This window comes from Pinus tabuliformis, chromosome 7 (genome assembly GCF_031772625.1).
Source record: "Pinus tabuliformis cultivar Carrire ecotype Pingquan chromosome 7, CPIR1, whole genome shotgun sequence".
Taxonomy (NCBI): domain Eukaryota; kingdom Viridiplantae; phylum Streptophyta; class Pinopsida; order Pinales; family Pinaceae; genus Pinus; species Pinus tabuliformis.
The window spans coordinates 885,060,324-885,078,885 of NC_142293.1; the positions used below are offsets into that span (position 1 = coordinate 885,060,324).

Consider the following 18,562-nt stretch of genomic DNA (forward strand, 5'->3'; position numbering starts at 1 on the left):
ATGAACCTCCTCAGAAATAACCTTTAATCTGCCTCAGGAATGTAACGTTATCAGCCTGCACTTCCTTATGTGCTTTCATCACGATTCACCAAGGGTTTCCAAATGGTCTCTCAAAATATTGACTACTCCTTGTAGGCAATTTTTAGCAAAGATAGGGAGCTGTTGTTTCACTTCTAAAATGCCCTCATCTACATGTTTGACATCAACAGCTTCATCTCTAGGGCAATTTGAGTTGTTTTGCTCAATTTGTATGCACAAGTCTACCCCTGGAGCAGCAAATCCATCATTCATTTGTGTGAGGGTACCAATAGAGGTATCCTAACAAATATCACCATAGCTACCACTTGTCATATTCCAAATTTAATTATTGTTAGTTGTGTTATATATCAAATGTTTAATTTGATATAGAGAAATTATAGTTGAGAGATTTAGTAAAAATGATTTGAGCTAGTGACAAGAATCAAGACCAAGCATATCACATTCTAATTTCTAAATAGTAAATTTTAATTCTATTTATTTTTTTAAAGTGAACTATGAACTTTGAAAAGTAATTATATTTTAATTTGATTAGATAAGCTACAAAACGTATCCCCCATCTCATATTTCCAAGTTGTTGTGTTTCGTATTGAATACTCGTATTTACATGTCCTCTATCTCTCATGTCCTCGTGTCATGTGACTTAGTATATAAGTATTGCCCAGTGATTCCACAAGTCAAAATTCAAAAATAAATCTAAATCCATTACCCAAAGATCAACCAAATAGAGAATTAACATGAGAGGAATGACATCAAATGACTTCCTTAACTCCATTCTTCTACTCAAGGTCCCAAACTCTACAACTAAGACAATCCAACTTAGATCCCACCTAAGAGAGATTAAATAGAAAATCAAATAAAGAGACCTACCACTTGTGGGCCCAATTAAGTATAAGGAATCAAAAGGACATGGCTAGAAAGAGGCAAATTGCCAAAAGTTAATATGCATTGTTTTTTAAGAACATGCCACTTTGCAAGGGAATGACAAGGAAAACCATGTTTTTAATCTCTCTCTAAACCCTACATTGCTTCTTCGTGTTCTCTCCCATCTTTTAATCATTTCTATGTTGATTTGTTCTTAAATTTTACATTAGACTTTCATGCTTCTTCATATTCTCTTTCAAAATTTAAGTGATTTTTTTCAATTATTCATTTAATGTTATTATCAAATGTTGTTCATCTAAATTAAAATATTACAATTTACATAAATATAAGAAATATGATGTCCATCTTATTGGCAACAAATTGTATATCACAATTTCAAGCAAAACTTACATTGCTAAAGAGATCTATATAAGTTGGTTGAAATTATAAAATATATGTAGAAAAACCTATCTATTATTTTTATTGTTATTGGTGCTCAAGAGATCCAATTTTAAGATGAACCTAGGCTAGTAAAAATAATAATAATAATAATAGGATACATAGTATTTACAAAAAGTTCAATCTCCACTTATCTTATCCCATAATTGTGATAAATGTCTAGTAAACCATTAGCTCAAAAATCCCTTAACATTTCTTTTCCATAATAATAGTCAAAACAAGCAATGCCTTAGAGCCAATTAAAATGGCAAAACCTCTCATCCCTTTGCTCAACAATCATTTTTCCCAAAAAAAACCAAAGAAAAAAATCATTTTCAACAATTATGTCCCTAGCATCATTGCAAAATTAATTGCATTCACTCATAATCATGAATATAAATTGTCCCTCGCAAACATCTACAAATCAACCAACCCTTTCATGCCATAAATTAGTCAATAATCTTTATATTAAAGTGATATAGCATTATCCATACTAAACTCACATTCATAACAAAATAGATGAGATTCACCAAAATAATTCAAAGACTCACATTTTCTAAAATCATTTTTATCCTCAATATCAACTTGTGTATTGCCATGGTAAAGAATATCCAAAGATCTTTAAAAAATATACCTATTAAAAGCATTATTCTAACCATACCTAAAAGGATAGGCAAGAACATAAAATACATAAATCCAAACATTTACAAAACTCTTCATCCAAAACAAAGTTCCAACTTATATACTATTCACAAAAGATCTTTCTAAGATCTTTCTATGGACTTAATATAATTAGAAAACCAAACTTTACCACCAATTAACACAATATCAAATGAGAAATATATTGGGCTCCTTTTTTATCTCTAAAAAAAAATCATAGAGCAAAGCAATGGATACCAATGGGAGCAGATTTAAACCATCAACCAATAACATAAATAATGAATATCCAAATGGAAATCATTTAAAATTTTTACATGTAATACCCAACAAAGCAAAATTAATCTAGTCTGCAGGGGTAATTAATATAGCCAGCTACAGTCTACAGTGCACAGTGCAGTAACCATATCCTAAAATAAAAACAAACCTAACTCTAATACTTAATTTGGCAAACTACCACAAGAAACATATCATTCAACTTCGTTTAGGATTTTGAGGAGGAGAAACAAAATTATTGCCACAATGAAAAGTGGCATTTACAGTGAATATGAGTCAGTCACAAATAGCTGGCATAGATGCTGTCAGAGTGCTCAGTTAAAAAAACCTCGCCTCACCATGAGGGTTTGACCCATACAAAAACCAACTGCGAAAATTGGCAGGTGCATACAATGGGATCAATAAAAATTGAAACACATAGCGCCCCAATAAGCTTTGCTATGTACAGACACAAATCAAGGAATAGAAACTATGGATGAACAAATCTAAAAAAGAGGAGAGTGGTGTGAAAACACACCATTGGTATTACTGCGAAAATTACAGAAATATTAAGCCCTCTCTCCACGAATGCGGCGAGCTAGCTGAATATCTTTGGGCATAATAGTGACCCTCTTAGCATGTATGGCGCACAGGTTAGTGTCCTCGAAGAGGCCCACGAGATATGCCTCCGCCGCTTCTTGCAGAGCCGCCACGGCAGAGGACTGGAACCTCAGATCCGTCTTGAAGTCCTGAGCAATTTCTCTAACGAGACGCTGGAAGGGCAGCTTCCTTATCAAAAGCTCCGTGCTCTTCTGATACTTTCGGATCTCACGGAGGGCAACAGTACCCGGCCTGAATCTGTGAGGCTTCTTCACTCCGCCCGTCGCCGGTGCAGATTTCCTCGCAGCCTTGGTTGCGAGCTGTTTCCTCGGCGCCTTCCCACCGGTGGATTTACGGGCAGTCTGCTTCGTTCGGGCCATCTTTTACCCTTTCCTCTCTTCTCTTATGTTCTACGATTTCTTTTGAATCAAGAATATTTGACACACACGCTGACTGCCACTCTCCTCCCCGTTTCCCCTTTTATACCAAACTTCTTCTCAACTTTTTCAAAATTTTAATTTCGCGCCCTTTTCAACACATCGTGGCCGACCGATTTTCCATCTTCATTAACGACTCCTATTCCTCCACCTCACCCATCATACGGATCTGGATCCCATCTTTACATGTCAGCACAATTTCCTCCAAAGTTATGTAATTCGGGTTGCCGGTGATATTGACTACTTGGAAAAAATAAGCTTTCTATTTGAGTCTGAGGTGTTTATTTTGGTCAAAATTTAATGTAGAATGAAGTACATATATTAGGGATAAGTTTATGTTTAGTTAGTGAAGGATTTTGATCTACCCCACTTTTAGTCTTATCACTTCTAATTTTTTTTTAGTCTTTTTGTTAAGTGTAAGAGGATTGAAAACTTTTTCAAGATTTTTTTTGTTAGGTAAAGGATTCCATAAATATTATGTTTCACCAAAACTTTTGAGCTTTCTTTTTACCCATAATCCAAAAATATTCCATTTGCCACATAATGATTGGCTTTGAATATGCATTCAAATGATGCTTGACTTTTACTAGTCACTTCCTCTCTCACACAATTCCTAATTAACTTTATAAAAAATAATTCCTTCCATATGCATTAGCCCAAAGGAAACTCTTAAAATCCATTTCCAATCTCATATAAGGTTTCCTAGAAAGTACCTCACACAATGAATTATATGTGTGAGTGGCAATGAATATCCTAATGAAGATATGAAACTTGGTTAATAAAGCCAAAGACTTTCTTATCCATTTATTTATCATTTTTTAACCCTTAACACCACAGATACCAAACTTCTTTGGTATAACTATAGAAAACAAAGAAGATTTCAAAACATTTAAATAGTTGATCAAGTTGAAGCCATGACTAGTCTCGGTCCATTGGCCAAGTGAAAATTATGTAAATTATGATAACATTGTGTTTTAAACAATTGGAAATTATGACCAAACATTGTATTTTGAACCATTGGGCATTAGGACTAAACATTGTGATTTAAAGACAAACGCGTTGCATATAATGTATCCAAGCTTTCCATTGTCTCTTTCCACAAAAATTGTGTCCACAAAGTGATAAGGAAATAATCATTTACAACCAATTCACCATTTGCTTCACTTCATGTTCTAAAGGTGTAATATCTTTGATGAGAACCACCCATGGCTTCATATACTTAGTTCTCTATATTAAGTGCTTAAATACTTATAGATCTTTGTAGTGCCCTACTTATAGACAAAGTAGATATCTAGAAACATATTCAATCTATGTTGTTAGTAGAAAAGTGGAATTGTGATCAGGTTTTATCAAGAACTTTTTGCACAACATGTACTTAATAGTTAAAAGCATCATCCAACTCTTCGACATTCCAGACATATTTTCTAATCGATTTTGCCCAAATCCTAGCAGGGATTTGTTGGAGTCGTAAGTTTCAGTTATATAATTGTATAGACTAAGTGCCTCAAGGGTTTTTCAATGCATTGAATCCAATTTTTTTTACAAGATTGGTTATGGTATATTCATTCAAAAAGGAAGGGGAGATATATTATGAAGTACATAGTGTTTGAACATATCAAGAAGGAGGAATTGACAAAATTCCTTGATCCTTTTTTTCCTGCTTTTACATGGAAATCATAACTACCTAGTCTTCCTACTACATTCAACTTGTAAATTCTAACAAACTGCTGAATAAGAATTCTACATTTACTATTCATGTAACCACTGATAGATTCAATACGCTAAGGAAGAAGGTGCATTCTGATAATGAGAGAAACAAGTCCTGATAATTTCTGAAACTATCTGATTCTTTTAATCTTTGTTGATGGATTTCTCCTTGTTCTGCTGGTACCTGCTGTTGAGATCCTCAAGTTTGAATACAATGATTATTGAGTTGTTCAAAGGATTTCTTGTGCTCATTGCATTGGTGATTGAGAAACCCAAGTTTGGTTCTGCATTTTTCCTTCCATTGGTTATGCATAGCCCAAATTTGTACCAAAACTGCTTTGAGAGCCTTGCAATGAGGGCAACACTAGATCGAATCCCTGGAGAAAGTAACAAGGATTTAGAATGATCAAGATAGAAGGATGGAGGTGGAGAAGAAAGGGCGCAGCAGAGGAACAAGGGGAGAAAAAAGGGGGTGCATGCAGAGAAGCAGAGGGAAGGGGGAAGTCTTGTTGCAGAAAGGAGATATAAGACAGCACACATAAGCATATAAGAAAGGAACAAAGAGCGGCGCAAAGAGAAGAAGAAGGTGAGGGGAATATAAAGAGATGATATGCCTGCTGAGGAACCCATGAACCATGTGAATCATCATGCCTTTAATTTTGAAATGTGTAGCAGTCAGAGGGAGAAAATTTGAGGTGGGTCTCATATCTGCTTTGAAGATGGAGCTTTGATTAAGGGAGGATACGAAGAGATATTGACATTTACAAGCCTTGGGAAGGAGGAGACAGGATATGAAAATTTCTAAGATCGGATTGTACATTTGAGGAGAAAGATTTAAGGGATAAATTTTGTGAAGATTTCTTGATTTCTTCAGGCCTCTCCTTGAGGTCTTACACAAGCTTTGTTTGCATATACGTCAACTATCTTGTTGTTTTCTCTGAGGACGTGGAAGAAAGAGAGATTTTTTAAGTAGTGACGGATTCTGGTGATTATTTGGCCAATCTCATAATTTTTTAGCTTCGAGTTCATGAGAATCTGCTGAATAAGGATAGCAGAATCCCTGATTATGATTGGCTTCATATAGTTTTCGTTCCTCAAGATTTGGGAACCCATAAAAAAACCATAAGCCTCTACCTTATTGTTTGAATCAATGCCTAAGCCCCACTCAAAATAATTTGAGTTTGATCTCAAATGGTCAATTATAATACCCCTAGCTCGTGCCTTACTAGGATTTGACTTGGAGGCTCCATCGAAGAAAAGACATCTTGATATATTTTAGCCAAACTGATAAATCCCTTTTAGAAAAATGGATCTTCCAATTATCAGATCTAAGAGGAGTTGATCTAGGGATACGAGCCATAATTGAAGGTCGATCTAGCACGAATTTGATCTAATTTTTTTCTTCATGTTGAAGGAGGTTGTCATCCATTTTTTATCCCTTTTGCAAGAATGAATTTTGATGCCAAGATCCAAGTTTTGGTCAGAATTTTTCAAACTTCTGGCTTTGTGTTTTGAAAGATGAACTTGTTTCTTGCTAGCCAAATCTATTAGCATAAGAATGAAGGGAGACAAGTCCAAAATATATTTAACATATTCTTTTTTTTAGGGATTAGGGATGGTTGGAATTCCACTTTGCAAAATACTTTGATAAACTGAGACTTGAGTTGGTATGGACCTCAAGAGGATTGAGCAAGGTTTTCCAACAATCAGAAGAGAATTTAGAGTTGATGAAAATATGATATATAGTTTCTTTTGCTCTAAAGCATAGAGGATAGATGGAGGGGCCATTTATACATATTTCCCTGAGATTATATGCAGTGAGAATTTTCCCTTTAAGCATGGTCCGAATAAAGACTTCAATTTAATGTAGACTCTCAATCTTTCAGACTAGTTTCCAGATAGGCCAATCAGGCGGTTGATGGTCTTCTTGAAGCTTTCCATATCTAGAATTGACTAAATAATCTCCACCTGTTGGATTCCAATTGAATTTATCTTATTGTCGGATTCTAATAGGGGTTGGTCCCATTAGATGGAGGAGAATCAAATCCCATTAATAACGAAGCTCGGGGGGGAAGATGGGGGGTTCCAACTATCCCATGAATTGTCTTGTTGATTCTAAGAGGAAATATGTTCTAGAGTTGAGATACCTCTGTTTATAATCTAGGTCTTGCGAGGGAGAATACCTTGTATTTCATAGAGAGAGAGGTATTTCCCATGATGTTGTCACTCCATGTATTTATGTCCTTCCCTCCCCCAGGAATCCTAGAGGTATTATTTTTTACTAAGGGCAGTGATTTTTTTCATAGTTTCCAGATTTGTGAACAATGTCTAGTTTGCAATTTTGAGGTGAGGAGATATTATCGAGAAGAGTTTAGATATTTTCTCTCTAGCACATGTTTTCACCAAATAGTCTCACCTGTGACAAACCTCCACACAATTTTTTGTCCTAAAGTAGTGTTAGTTAATCCTGGGAGTCAGATAGATGTTCCTCCCTTCTCATAAGGGGCAGTTACTTGTTTCCAATTGACCAAATTGAATTTCTTAGACTCAGTTTTTCCTCCATGCCATAAGAAGTTCTGTATGATTAATTCTATATACTTTTGAATTCCAACAGGACCTTGGGTGACTATAAATTGATATAAAGGGAGGGATGATAGGATAGATTCGATCAATTTTATCCTCCCAGCTAAGTTAAGCCATTGCATTCCTTAGTTCTGAATTTTCTTCTTCATTTTGTCTATTGTAGTATACCATATATGTTATAGCTCTAATACCACTTGTTATAGCTCTGATACCACTTGTTATAGATCTAACCCGGAAATACTATAGATCTGATATGAAAATATAAGATAATGCAAATAAACCCAGAAATAATATGAAATGATTCTTTATTGATCAAACCCTTAAGGTAGGGCAACACCATACATTCACTCCTTAAGGAAGGAGAACACTCCACAAGCCATATGCCTGTTCATACAATATTCCCTCACAATTCCTTCACACTCCCCTTGACACAGAGTCTCTAGCCTCTATATAGGCCTCATACATACAATACCATGGGTCATTACCATGGTTCCCTCATACCATCAACTAATACCATGGGCCCATTACATTGTTACTAACTACTTGTGGTCCCTTACATGATATGGGTTAACCACTTTATTTATTACTATGGCCCATCTCATTATTACATTATTACCTTGGGTACCTCCCTTGGTACCCCATATTATCACCCCTAGGTATATAACAATATATCGGCCTTCAAGTTGTCTTTTGAAATTGACAAGCCTAAGTGTTTGAAGTGAGTCCAATTTGATTTGAATGGAACTCTGAAGATTTGAGAGATATGTTGTAGACTTCTAGTTGGATTGTTCCATCCATATATGTTATTATTTGCATTATTTAGAATACCTCCTTAGGCTTCCATAAATTGATCCACTATGACTTTGAATATTCTAGCAAGAATACATGAAGCTCCCCCCATGAAAAAGGTATCATCGAAAAATTGAGAATGATTCATGCTCTTAACTCCTCTATTGAATTGGATCCTAATGATAAAGCCACTATGTATGTTATTCTCAAGATTCCTACCAGAGAATCAACCATTATGATGTAGAGGAAGGGAGATAAAGGGAAACCTTGCTTGAGACCAATAGAGCTTTGAAAAAAACTCCCCGGGCTTCCATTGATTAAAGGGGAAATCCAGGGACCTTGGAAACAATATTTTATAATGTCAATGAAATCAGTGGAAAACCCAAACTTTTGCACGACATATATAAGGAAGGAGTGCCTAACTCTATCAAATGCATTGGCCATGTCAAGTTTCAAAATGAAGCCTTGCTCTTTTCTGGATAGGCTAGAATTGGTTTCTTCTTGGACAAGCAAAATATTGTCAACTGTATGTCTACTGGGAACAAATCCACCTTGTTTTCAAAGATCAAGATGGGAAGAAGGTTTTTGAGTCTATTTGTTAAAATCTTAGATATAATCTTCTAGGATGAATTACACAAGGATATAGGTCTGAAAGGATGGAAAGAGGAAGGTCTGGATTCTTTAGGGATAAAGGCCAAGAAGGTGGAGTTGGTATTTCCTCCTATTTTTCTTTTTCAGAAAACCCAGCAAGTCATTTTCAAGAGATATTTTTTATGAGCATCCAAAACGAGTGAAGATTCCAAATTGCAAATTGAAGTTACTCTTCCTCTACTTGCTTAGAAAGAGTAGCATTAACCACATCTCAGACTAAGTTTGGGATGTGACTGAAGTCGTCATAATTGGAATTCCCTTCATTATTAGAAAGCAGCCTCTTGAAGTGTTGATGTGCTTCCTCTTTGATTTCCTCTTGCCCTTTGATTTTAACATTCCCTTCGCCAATAATGGTATAAATACAATTTTTAACACTTCTAATTTTATTATGAAATAAAGTTGTGTTCTTGTATCCGGCCTGTAACCATAAATTCCTAGATTTAAATCTCCAGGTTTCTTGCTCTTTCCATTGGTCATGTATACTTCCCAGTAGATTTATTTTTCTTCCATTTACATCTCTTTTGCGACCTCTCATTCTTCCATACTCTTTTGGACATGATCTAGCTCCAATTGTAACTCAACTTTCTTTTGCGTTGGATCTTTATAGTGTAGTGTGACCTACTCCTTTAATGAGAATTTCATATCGCATATCCTTACTCAGTAGATGTTTCCCTTTTAAACTGATGTGTGATGAGACTTGTCCTGTATGACTTATTCCTTTGATATTCCAATGAGGTCACCAAGAGTTATATCCTTCAAAGTTGATGACCATAGATTTTGTTCCAGTGGTCCTTCATGTTTTCCTATGGTGATATCACGAGCTCTTGCTTCTAATGCTTCTTTTCCTTGGACTTCCTTCTTTCAACTTTCTCCACTTCTATGGTGAAATGGATTTCTTCTCTACCATTTTTGTTATTGTCCTTCTTATGCTAAGGACAATATTTCCTACAATGTTCATAGTCTTTGCATTATAGATCAATGATGATTATCTTCTTTCCTAGATCTTGTAGATGAGACCTTATGAAGATATCCTTCATCCCTTGATATCTTTACTTTTGTGTAGATCAGATCTAACTCATGTGACCTTCCTGATCATACCTTCAGGGAGTGAGTTTATCATATGCATCCTTTTGATGTCTCCAATATTGCTATATGAGGGGATCTTTCATAATTATCCCTTTCCATGAATTCAGAAGAGACTTTTTGATATGTTTAATGACTTCAACTACTTAGAGGACTATGTCTATCCTCCTTCTTCATCTAAGGAATTTCGATGACCCATCCAATTTATAAATCTCCTTTCAAACACGAAGTCATTTTACCAAATTGATTAAAGAATGAAAGATACTTACTTAACAAGTGAAGATGAAATCTTCACCTTGGTCACTTTGATGATGGTTGAAGAAGATGTATTAGAGCTCCCTCTTGGATGATCCTCTTTCAAATGAAAAATCCTTTCTTCAATAGAAAAAGGTTTCCTCTTTTGATGAGGAATATTTGCTGCTTCTTTGGATGAACTTTTTCTAGGGCAAGGAGAGGATCATTTCTTGCTTTATAACTTTGAAAATGGTGACACTGCCTTCTTGCCTTCAACGCACTTCAACTTCTCTTGTAGTGTAGATTAGAAATGCTTCTAGGGTTTTCACGTTTTCCAAGATGATGTGATATTCATCTTTAAAATTCCTTAGAACTTATCTTGCCTTGTATACTACTTGATGAGGGTCTTTGTGGTCTTTTAATGATGACTATAGAAACAAAGGCTCTTGTTGTTGTAGATTGGTTCTTCAATCTAGAGTCTAGTTCTTCAATGTATATTTTGATCTTTTGCTTTGATAACCTTCGACTTGCTTTGATGCCTTTCCTTGAAACTTGATGAATGTCTCTTTGATTACCTTCCTTTGACTTCAGAACCTTAGCTTTGGTGCAATGTTGAGAAATCTAAGGCATTAGTGTTAGTTGATTTCTCTTCCATTAGTGACTACTTGTGAATGCTTTTTACTTCTTTAGATTAGGATCTTCTTAATGTTAGATTATTAGTGTTCTTCATCATCAAACAATGACCAATGCATGAACATAAATACACAAGAGACACATCATGTAGGCACGAGCCAAGGCCAAAACCTTTCACTCTTATGATGGCATCGAGTCCTTCTTATGATGGCACCGAGTCCTTCTTGAGATAGCACCGAAACCGAACCGTAGTTTCCTTTTGCACCGAACTGTAGTATATCTATACTTGTCCAAACTTTGTAGCAAAAAGATTCTTGTTGTCACTTTGTTTGCAAAGAATTATGAATTCCCTTGACTACATCGAAATGTAGTATCTTCATTGAACTTGGTCCAATTTTCTTATTCGAACTATCTTCTGCACTCTCATCTTAATTGAATACATTGATTTCCCATCAAATTCAGAGTATGATTGTTTCTCTTCATCAAATCCGAACTTCTATATCGATAATTGACCTCCAAAAATCTCAGAGATAATCGAGTTCTTCACTGTCCTTCTGCGAAGATCATAGCCACATATTTATATTAGTTTTTCCATAAACAAGTTGACTTGTATACATGAAGAGATGTGCCTTTTATTTGTGAGCCTACTTGTTTTATTTAATTCTTCTTGCAGGCAAACTTCAAGAGGAGATTCGTGCTTGTCTTTTGGATGGCTATTTTGACAGTCCTATATACTTAGAATACTTTTGACATATACATGACATTGACTCCTGACAAATCCTAAAGCGCTCAATGGGATCCATCTAGAAATAAAAACTCTTGCTCATGAAACCCGTGAAGAAAGGCATATAAAAATAATTTTATTCTTTTCATTTCATCATTTACAAAGATCATACTTACATGTCATTATGAAGATCAAACCTAGTTACATTTTACAACATGCACAACTCTACTTCATGCCCACAAACTCAAAATGACTAACTTAACTAAGTGACTTGGCCATGTCACTTCAGCTAACTGCAACTCAAGTCATCCTGCTGTTGTGGAAATTCGAATTTCACCATTTGACTAAGGCACAAGTCAAAAGAAGCCTTTTCTTGCTACAATTTAACAAATGACTTGACCTCCATTGTCCAATTATGGAAATAGGATCTCAAAACTTGACAATACAAACTCAAAGTTACAACCATAAACATATTTGATGAACAAAGATTCATGAAATTACAAATCTCTCATGGATCACATGAGATCACTTTTTCATGTACCCCTACTAAATTTATCCTAACCACACTTGTAGCATACTAACTAAAAAACATGCCACTTTTCCATTTCTTTGCATGTAACTTTTCAAATTCCTTGCATGCAAATTTTCAAATTATTTTGATACGACTTTGCAAATTATTTGCATGAAAATAGGCATAGATTAGCTACAACAATATTATCACACAATAATACTATCCCTGGCCACAAAACATCATTTTCATTGGGACATTTCATCATGCAATTTGTATGAAATAAATCTTTAAACCATTTAAACATTTCTTCAAACACTTTCCATGCAAACTAATATGGTAAATTCAATGCATGCAATTAAACATGTATTAGCTACAACAATACTATCCCCAACCACAAAACAACATACTCATTGGGGCATTTCATCAAACACTTTGTCTGCAAACTAATATAGTAAATTCTTTACATACAAATAAGCATATATCAACTACAACAACACTATTATACAACAATATTATCCCCAACCACAACACAACATTTTCATTGGGGCATTTCATCAAACAGTTTGTATGAAATGAATCATTGAACCATTTAAGAATTTCATCAAACACTTTCCCTCCAAACTAATATAGAAAATAATTCAATGCATATCGACTCAATTGTAGCAGTACAAGTTATGGAAATTGAACTAGATGATTAGTGGGAGTTCCCCTCACTATGGTTCAATTTTCAACTTCTGGAACCTCTTAGAGGAGAAGTTATAATAAAAATACCAACATAACCTATTTGGTGCACAATTTTAGGAGCATCTAAGAAGCTCAACTTCTGCTTCTCATATTTTCTAAAATATTGTGACCCAATATAGTAATTTTTTACCACCTGAATAGTGGGATTTCCCCTCAGTTTGGACATATTTTCAGGACACCAACATGACACATAAGACCAGTGTATTAGGGATCTTTTTAAGGGCCTAGATAAGGCATCCTGTGCAACATTAAGGTCTCCACCATGATTGCATTTAGGTCTATGTTTAGGGCTTCACCTTGACTGCGTTTAGGGCTTCACCTTGACTACGTTTAGTGCTTCACCTTGTCTCCGTTTAGGGATTCACCTTGACTGTGTTTAGGGCTTCACCTTGTCTACATTTAGGGCTTCACCTTGACTGCGTTTAGGGCTTCACCTTGACTGTGTCCTAGATCTAGGGCATCATCTTCTAGGAGCTGCGTAGATCCTTCTTACCCATGGCAGCATCTAGGGAAACTCTTCTTAGGGCAGCGCATCTCTTAGGATCTCTCCTCCCACCAAAACCCAAAGACAAGTGGACAGGAAGAGATCACAATAAGAGTGTGTGCAAATGAATAGCAAGCCACCTCATTTTATACTAAAACTTTGAGCACAAGTGGGGGCAATTTGGTTGTTGGCCGACCTTGACGAATTGTCCCATAACACAAATAAATTCACATCTCCATGAATACATGTTGGAATCGGGTGATCTTTAGATCAATCCTACACCTCTCGACAAGAGGAAGCCATGAAAAATATAAACTACCATAAATAAGATGACCCACATGGAATTTCGCCCTAGTTTCCAATTTTAACACTCCCTCTCAACTAGGGAGAACTCCATTTGTTGATCCATCTGCTAGAATGTACTATCTCTTCCATCAGTTCGCTACACTACTCTACTCTGTTGAACTATGAAGAAGAATAAATTATCGAGAATGTATCATACGATCCTCTACTGACCCGAAGTCAGTCCCATATAAAAGAGAGTGTCTCATACCACTCTTACTGATCCGAAATTAGTTTCAAATAAAGAGAGTGTATCATACCACTCTTACTGATCTGAAATCAGTTCCAAATAAAGAGAGTGTATCATACCACTCTTACCAATCTGAAATCAATTCCAAAAGAGAGTGAGTTATATCACTCTTACTGACCCAAACTCAATTCCAATTGATCCCAAATCAATATCATCCTAGCATAGGGAGTATGATAGTAACACGATGCATCCATCGATACTACTATGGTCCCTATCCTCATTTCCCTACTCATTGGCCAGATGAGAGGTACTTCCCGTGAGTCCCATACCGCATGCGTAGTATGTCTCGGCAGGAGAAGGATGGACCACTCATCTTGTCTACATGTTGCCAGGGGTATCCTAGGTGAAGGCTGAACGACTCACCCTATACAAAACAAGTCACTATAGGGGAAGGTTGAACCACTCACCCTTTGATTGTGTCTCAGTAGGAAAAGGATCAACCACTCATCCCGCCTATGTAGCAAACCACTAGGGGAAGGCTGAGCCACTCACCCTCTGGTTGCTCATCGCTCCACGATATACCCCCAAGCCCCCATAGCTCAATGTCCATATCATACAGGACCCTTAGGAGAGAGTCTCTCCATGACTCCTAGTCGTTCTCGGAAAGTTAAGAATTTGACCTTTCCTAGGGGTTTCGATAAAATATTAGCGACCTGCACATTAGTCTCAATGCGATGGAGCCTTCTTGCTCCTTGATGTACCATATCCTAGATAAAGTGGTACCTTATGTCTATATGATTGGAGCGATCATAGAACATGGGATTCCTCAACAATTGAATCCCCCTCTAATTGTCATAGAAGATCACGATGATATCCAATACGTGTCCAAGCAACTCATTGAAGAGATTCCACAACCAGACAACTTCACACGAGGTCATACTTGCAACTATGTATCCAACCTCATTGGTGCTAAAAGCAACTGACTTATGCTTCCTTCTCATCTAGGATATCGAATCAGAACCCAAAGAGGATCAACACCTAGAAGTGCTCTTGCGATCCTCCACATTTCCTGCATATTCAACAACAGAATAATCATGCAAATTCACATTTACGGTAGTGTATCTAAATCCATGAGAGATTATACTCCAAAGATATCTCTGAAAATTCTTGGCACCAACCTAGTGAGGCTCAACCATATATGAGCTCAACATGATAACTGCAAAACATATATCTGGATGAGAGTTCACCAAGAACATCAATGCTAGTATGAGTTTATGGAACTCAGAGGCATTTCCCAAATCAGTTTCGATGTCACTACCACATAACTTCTGAAAGTTAAGCTCCATCGAGGTAGTCACAGGCTCGCAGTTCATCATTCCAAATTTGGAAACTGCATCTTACTTTTTCAAATGAAAGGGTTTGCACCCGTTAAAAAGAGGTCATCCTCATAAGGTACTAGTATGATAGGTTTATCAGCCACAACCTTTAAGCAATGGTTTGGATCGACTTCACTCCTAGTGAATCCCAGCTTCATCAAACAACTATCGATCCTCTCATATCAAGCTCGAGGTGTTAGCTCTAAATAATAGAGAGCTTTCTTCATCCTGCATACATGAGATTCCTGATCATGAATCTCAAACCCCTCGGGTTGTTCCAAACCTATGGAATTGCTACATGAGGGGAATGGTCCCCCTGTAAGATTTTCCTTTGGCACATATCGAACATGTACCTTCCTGCTCTTCTTGAATTCAGGCATCCCTGTCACCATCTGAATCACATTGGGTAGGGCTCCATAATAAGCAAACCTTCGATGCTACATAAGAGATGTGTCAACTGACATGGTCCCCAATGGACTTCTTGCAACTTAATACAAATTGCCAACCCTGAACCCAAGAATAAAAGCATCTTGAAAAAATCCTTTTTCAGACACGTACCTTTCCATTGATGAAACCTTAGACTTCCATTATCGAAATGGACACCAGGTTCTTCTTGAGATTAGGTACATAAATAACTTATTGTTAATGAATCATGCTACCCTTATTCAATTGAAGGGTAGCATTCCCTACACCCTTTTCGGGATAGGTGGCATTGACTCCAAGCATAATCTCCATGATTGTTTAATTCTCTATCAAATTAGAGAGAGCTTCCTTCTATTCGATGAAGTGCCTTGAAGCACTATTGTCAATAAGCCAGATTCCCAAAGAGTTTGGAGGTGAAGTAGTAGAGAGGGCCAATTTAAGATGATACTTCTTTAGCTTATCAGAAACAACATTTGATTCTTCATCCGTGGAGTTCCTTGCTTTCTTTGAAGGGTCGACCATTTCCTTGATGACCTGCATTACCTGTCATTCCTCCGATCATTGAATATGTCCTAGGAACGGTTGTTATCATCATCAAGTGATGTGTCCCTACCATTCAGACACTCCTTCACATAATGGCCGAACTTATTGCAAGAAAGGCATCTGCCTTTCCTTCCACCCTTTGATCCAAAATTCCCATTGAAGTGACCTTTAGGTAGGCCATCAGATGCTTCCATTGCACCACTCGAATAATATTCTCTGCTTCGACTTAAACCATTGGTGAATTTGAAGAGGGATGAGGAACCCATTGAGTCTTTTTTTCCTTTTCAACTATCTTCGGTGATTGCTCTTTCACTCTTTCTTGGGCTTTGTCTTCACCTAAGCTCTGATACCATGTTAATTTTAGGTATATTCTATGTTGATAGAAATTTACTTCATTTTTCCATATTAGTTAAATATCAATTCCAGATTAGCTATCACATTAACATGATAGTAAAATGCAGATAGAACATAAACATAAATTGCATAAGAAAAGCCAAGACAAGAGGAAACAAGATGTGGAATCAGCCAAACCCTAATGTGGGGAAATCCTTGATCAATTCTTCTTATATGTTATTCAATAGTTCAACAAAGATATAGATAGTACATATACATCAGAAGTCAACATTTTGGCTTATCTAAATAAGAGCAGAAATCTTCTCTGACAAGATGGCACATGAGGTAGTTGATCCGAACTTAAGTGAAAGCATACTTCTTCAACTGATCCTCCAAGGTGACTCCATCACCATGCAACACCCATCACTGTGCTGCACCTCTTCATCATGCTGCACCTGTCACTGTGCTATACCCAATCACTGAGTTGCTCTTCATCACTATGCTACTTCCTATTACTTAGCAGTACCACATCATCATGTTGTACTCATCATCAACAAGCTAATGCAATGCATCGTGTTGCTGCTATATCTACATGCCCATCATCACCATTTTGCACCATTGTGCTGCACCATACTTGTGCTACACCATACTGCACTATGTTACACCCATCCTTACTATCACCTATAAGCTGCACCACTATCATTGTGCACTATGTTGCACCATTCATCATTCTGCACAAATCATTGTTGCAACTAAACATGTTGTCTCTAACACCATGTTGCATCCAACATACCCTCATCCATGCTTATTGTAATATATATCGTTATGTTGCACATACAACATCCAATATGTTGCAAACTATTTACACTTATCAACCTTAGCTTCTTTCTATGGCTTGCAGCCTAGCAAAGCAGCTAGGCTATGGTTGCTTAGGATTGTTTCATATTCAGGTAGTAGAGAGATTCTCTAGGACAGAAACCAAGTCCTATAACAATCTTCCTTAACTGCTTCTAACAACCCTCCTAAATAGCCTGTAACAACCCTCATAAACAACCTCTAACATCCCTCCTAAACAGTCCCTAACAACCCTCCTAAACAACCTCTAACAACCCTCCTAAACAACCTCTAACAGCCCTCCTAAATATTCCTCCTCCTAAACAGCGTCTAACAACCCTCCTAAACAGTCCTCCTTAACTGCGAATAAGTTCCCTCCATGGACTATGTCTAGGGCACCAACATGAAACATAAGACCAACGTATTAGGGGTCTCTTTAAGGGATTAGATAAGGCAGTGTGTGCAGCATTAAGGTGTCCACCATGACTGCATTTAGGTCTACATTAGGGCTTCACATTGACTACATTTAGGGCTTCACCTTGACTGTGTTTAAGGTTGCACCTTGACTGCATTTAGGGCTTCACCTTGACTGCGTTTTGGGCTTTACCTTGTCTGCGTTTAGGGCTTCACCTTGACTGTGTCCTAAATCTAGGGAATGCGTAGAGCTAGGGCATCATCTTCTAGGAGCTGCATAGATCCTTCTTACCCATGGCAGCATCTAGGGCAACTCTTCTTAGGGAAGCGTATCTCTTAGGATCTATCCTTCCACCAAAACCCAAAGACAAGTGGAGAGGAAGAGATCACAAGAAGAGTGTGTGCAAATGAATAGCAAGCCACCTCTTTTTATACTAAAACACTAAGCACAAGTGGGGTTAATTTGGTTGTTGGCTGACCTTGACGAATTGTCCCATAACACAAATAAATTTAAATCTCCATAAATACATGTCGGAATCAGATGAGCTTTAGATCAATCCTACACCTCTTGACGAGGGGAATCCAAGAAAAATATCAGTTTCCATAAATAAGATGACCCACATGGGTTTTGGCCCTAGTTGCCAATTTTAACATAATTTGAGTTATTTTCAGTGTAA

The 18,562-nt window shown here is 36.8% G+C and overlaps 1 protein-coding gene across 1 annotated transcript; it reads right to left on the minus strand.

Annotated features, from left to right (window-relative positions):
* Positions 1 to 2,493: 2,493 nt before the first annotated feature.
* LOC149250440 (histone H3.2) lies at positions 2,494 to 3,316 on the minus strand. Its single transcript, XM_089456436.1, has one exon. It carries the CDS (start codon positions 3,228 to 3,230, stop codon positions 2,820 to 2,822), a length of 411 nt encoding a protein of 136 aa, XP_089312562.1. The 5' UTR covers positions 3,231 to 3,316; the 3' UTR covers positions 2,494 to 2,819.
* Positions 3,317 to 18,562: the final 15,246 nt, after the last annotated feature.

Coding starts and splice junctions, on each gene's coding strand:
- LOC149250440 (XM_089456436.1), bottom strand. CDS start 3,230: ATGGCCCGAACGAAGCAGACTGCCCGTAAATCCACCGGTGGGAAGGCG.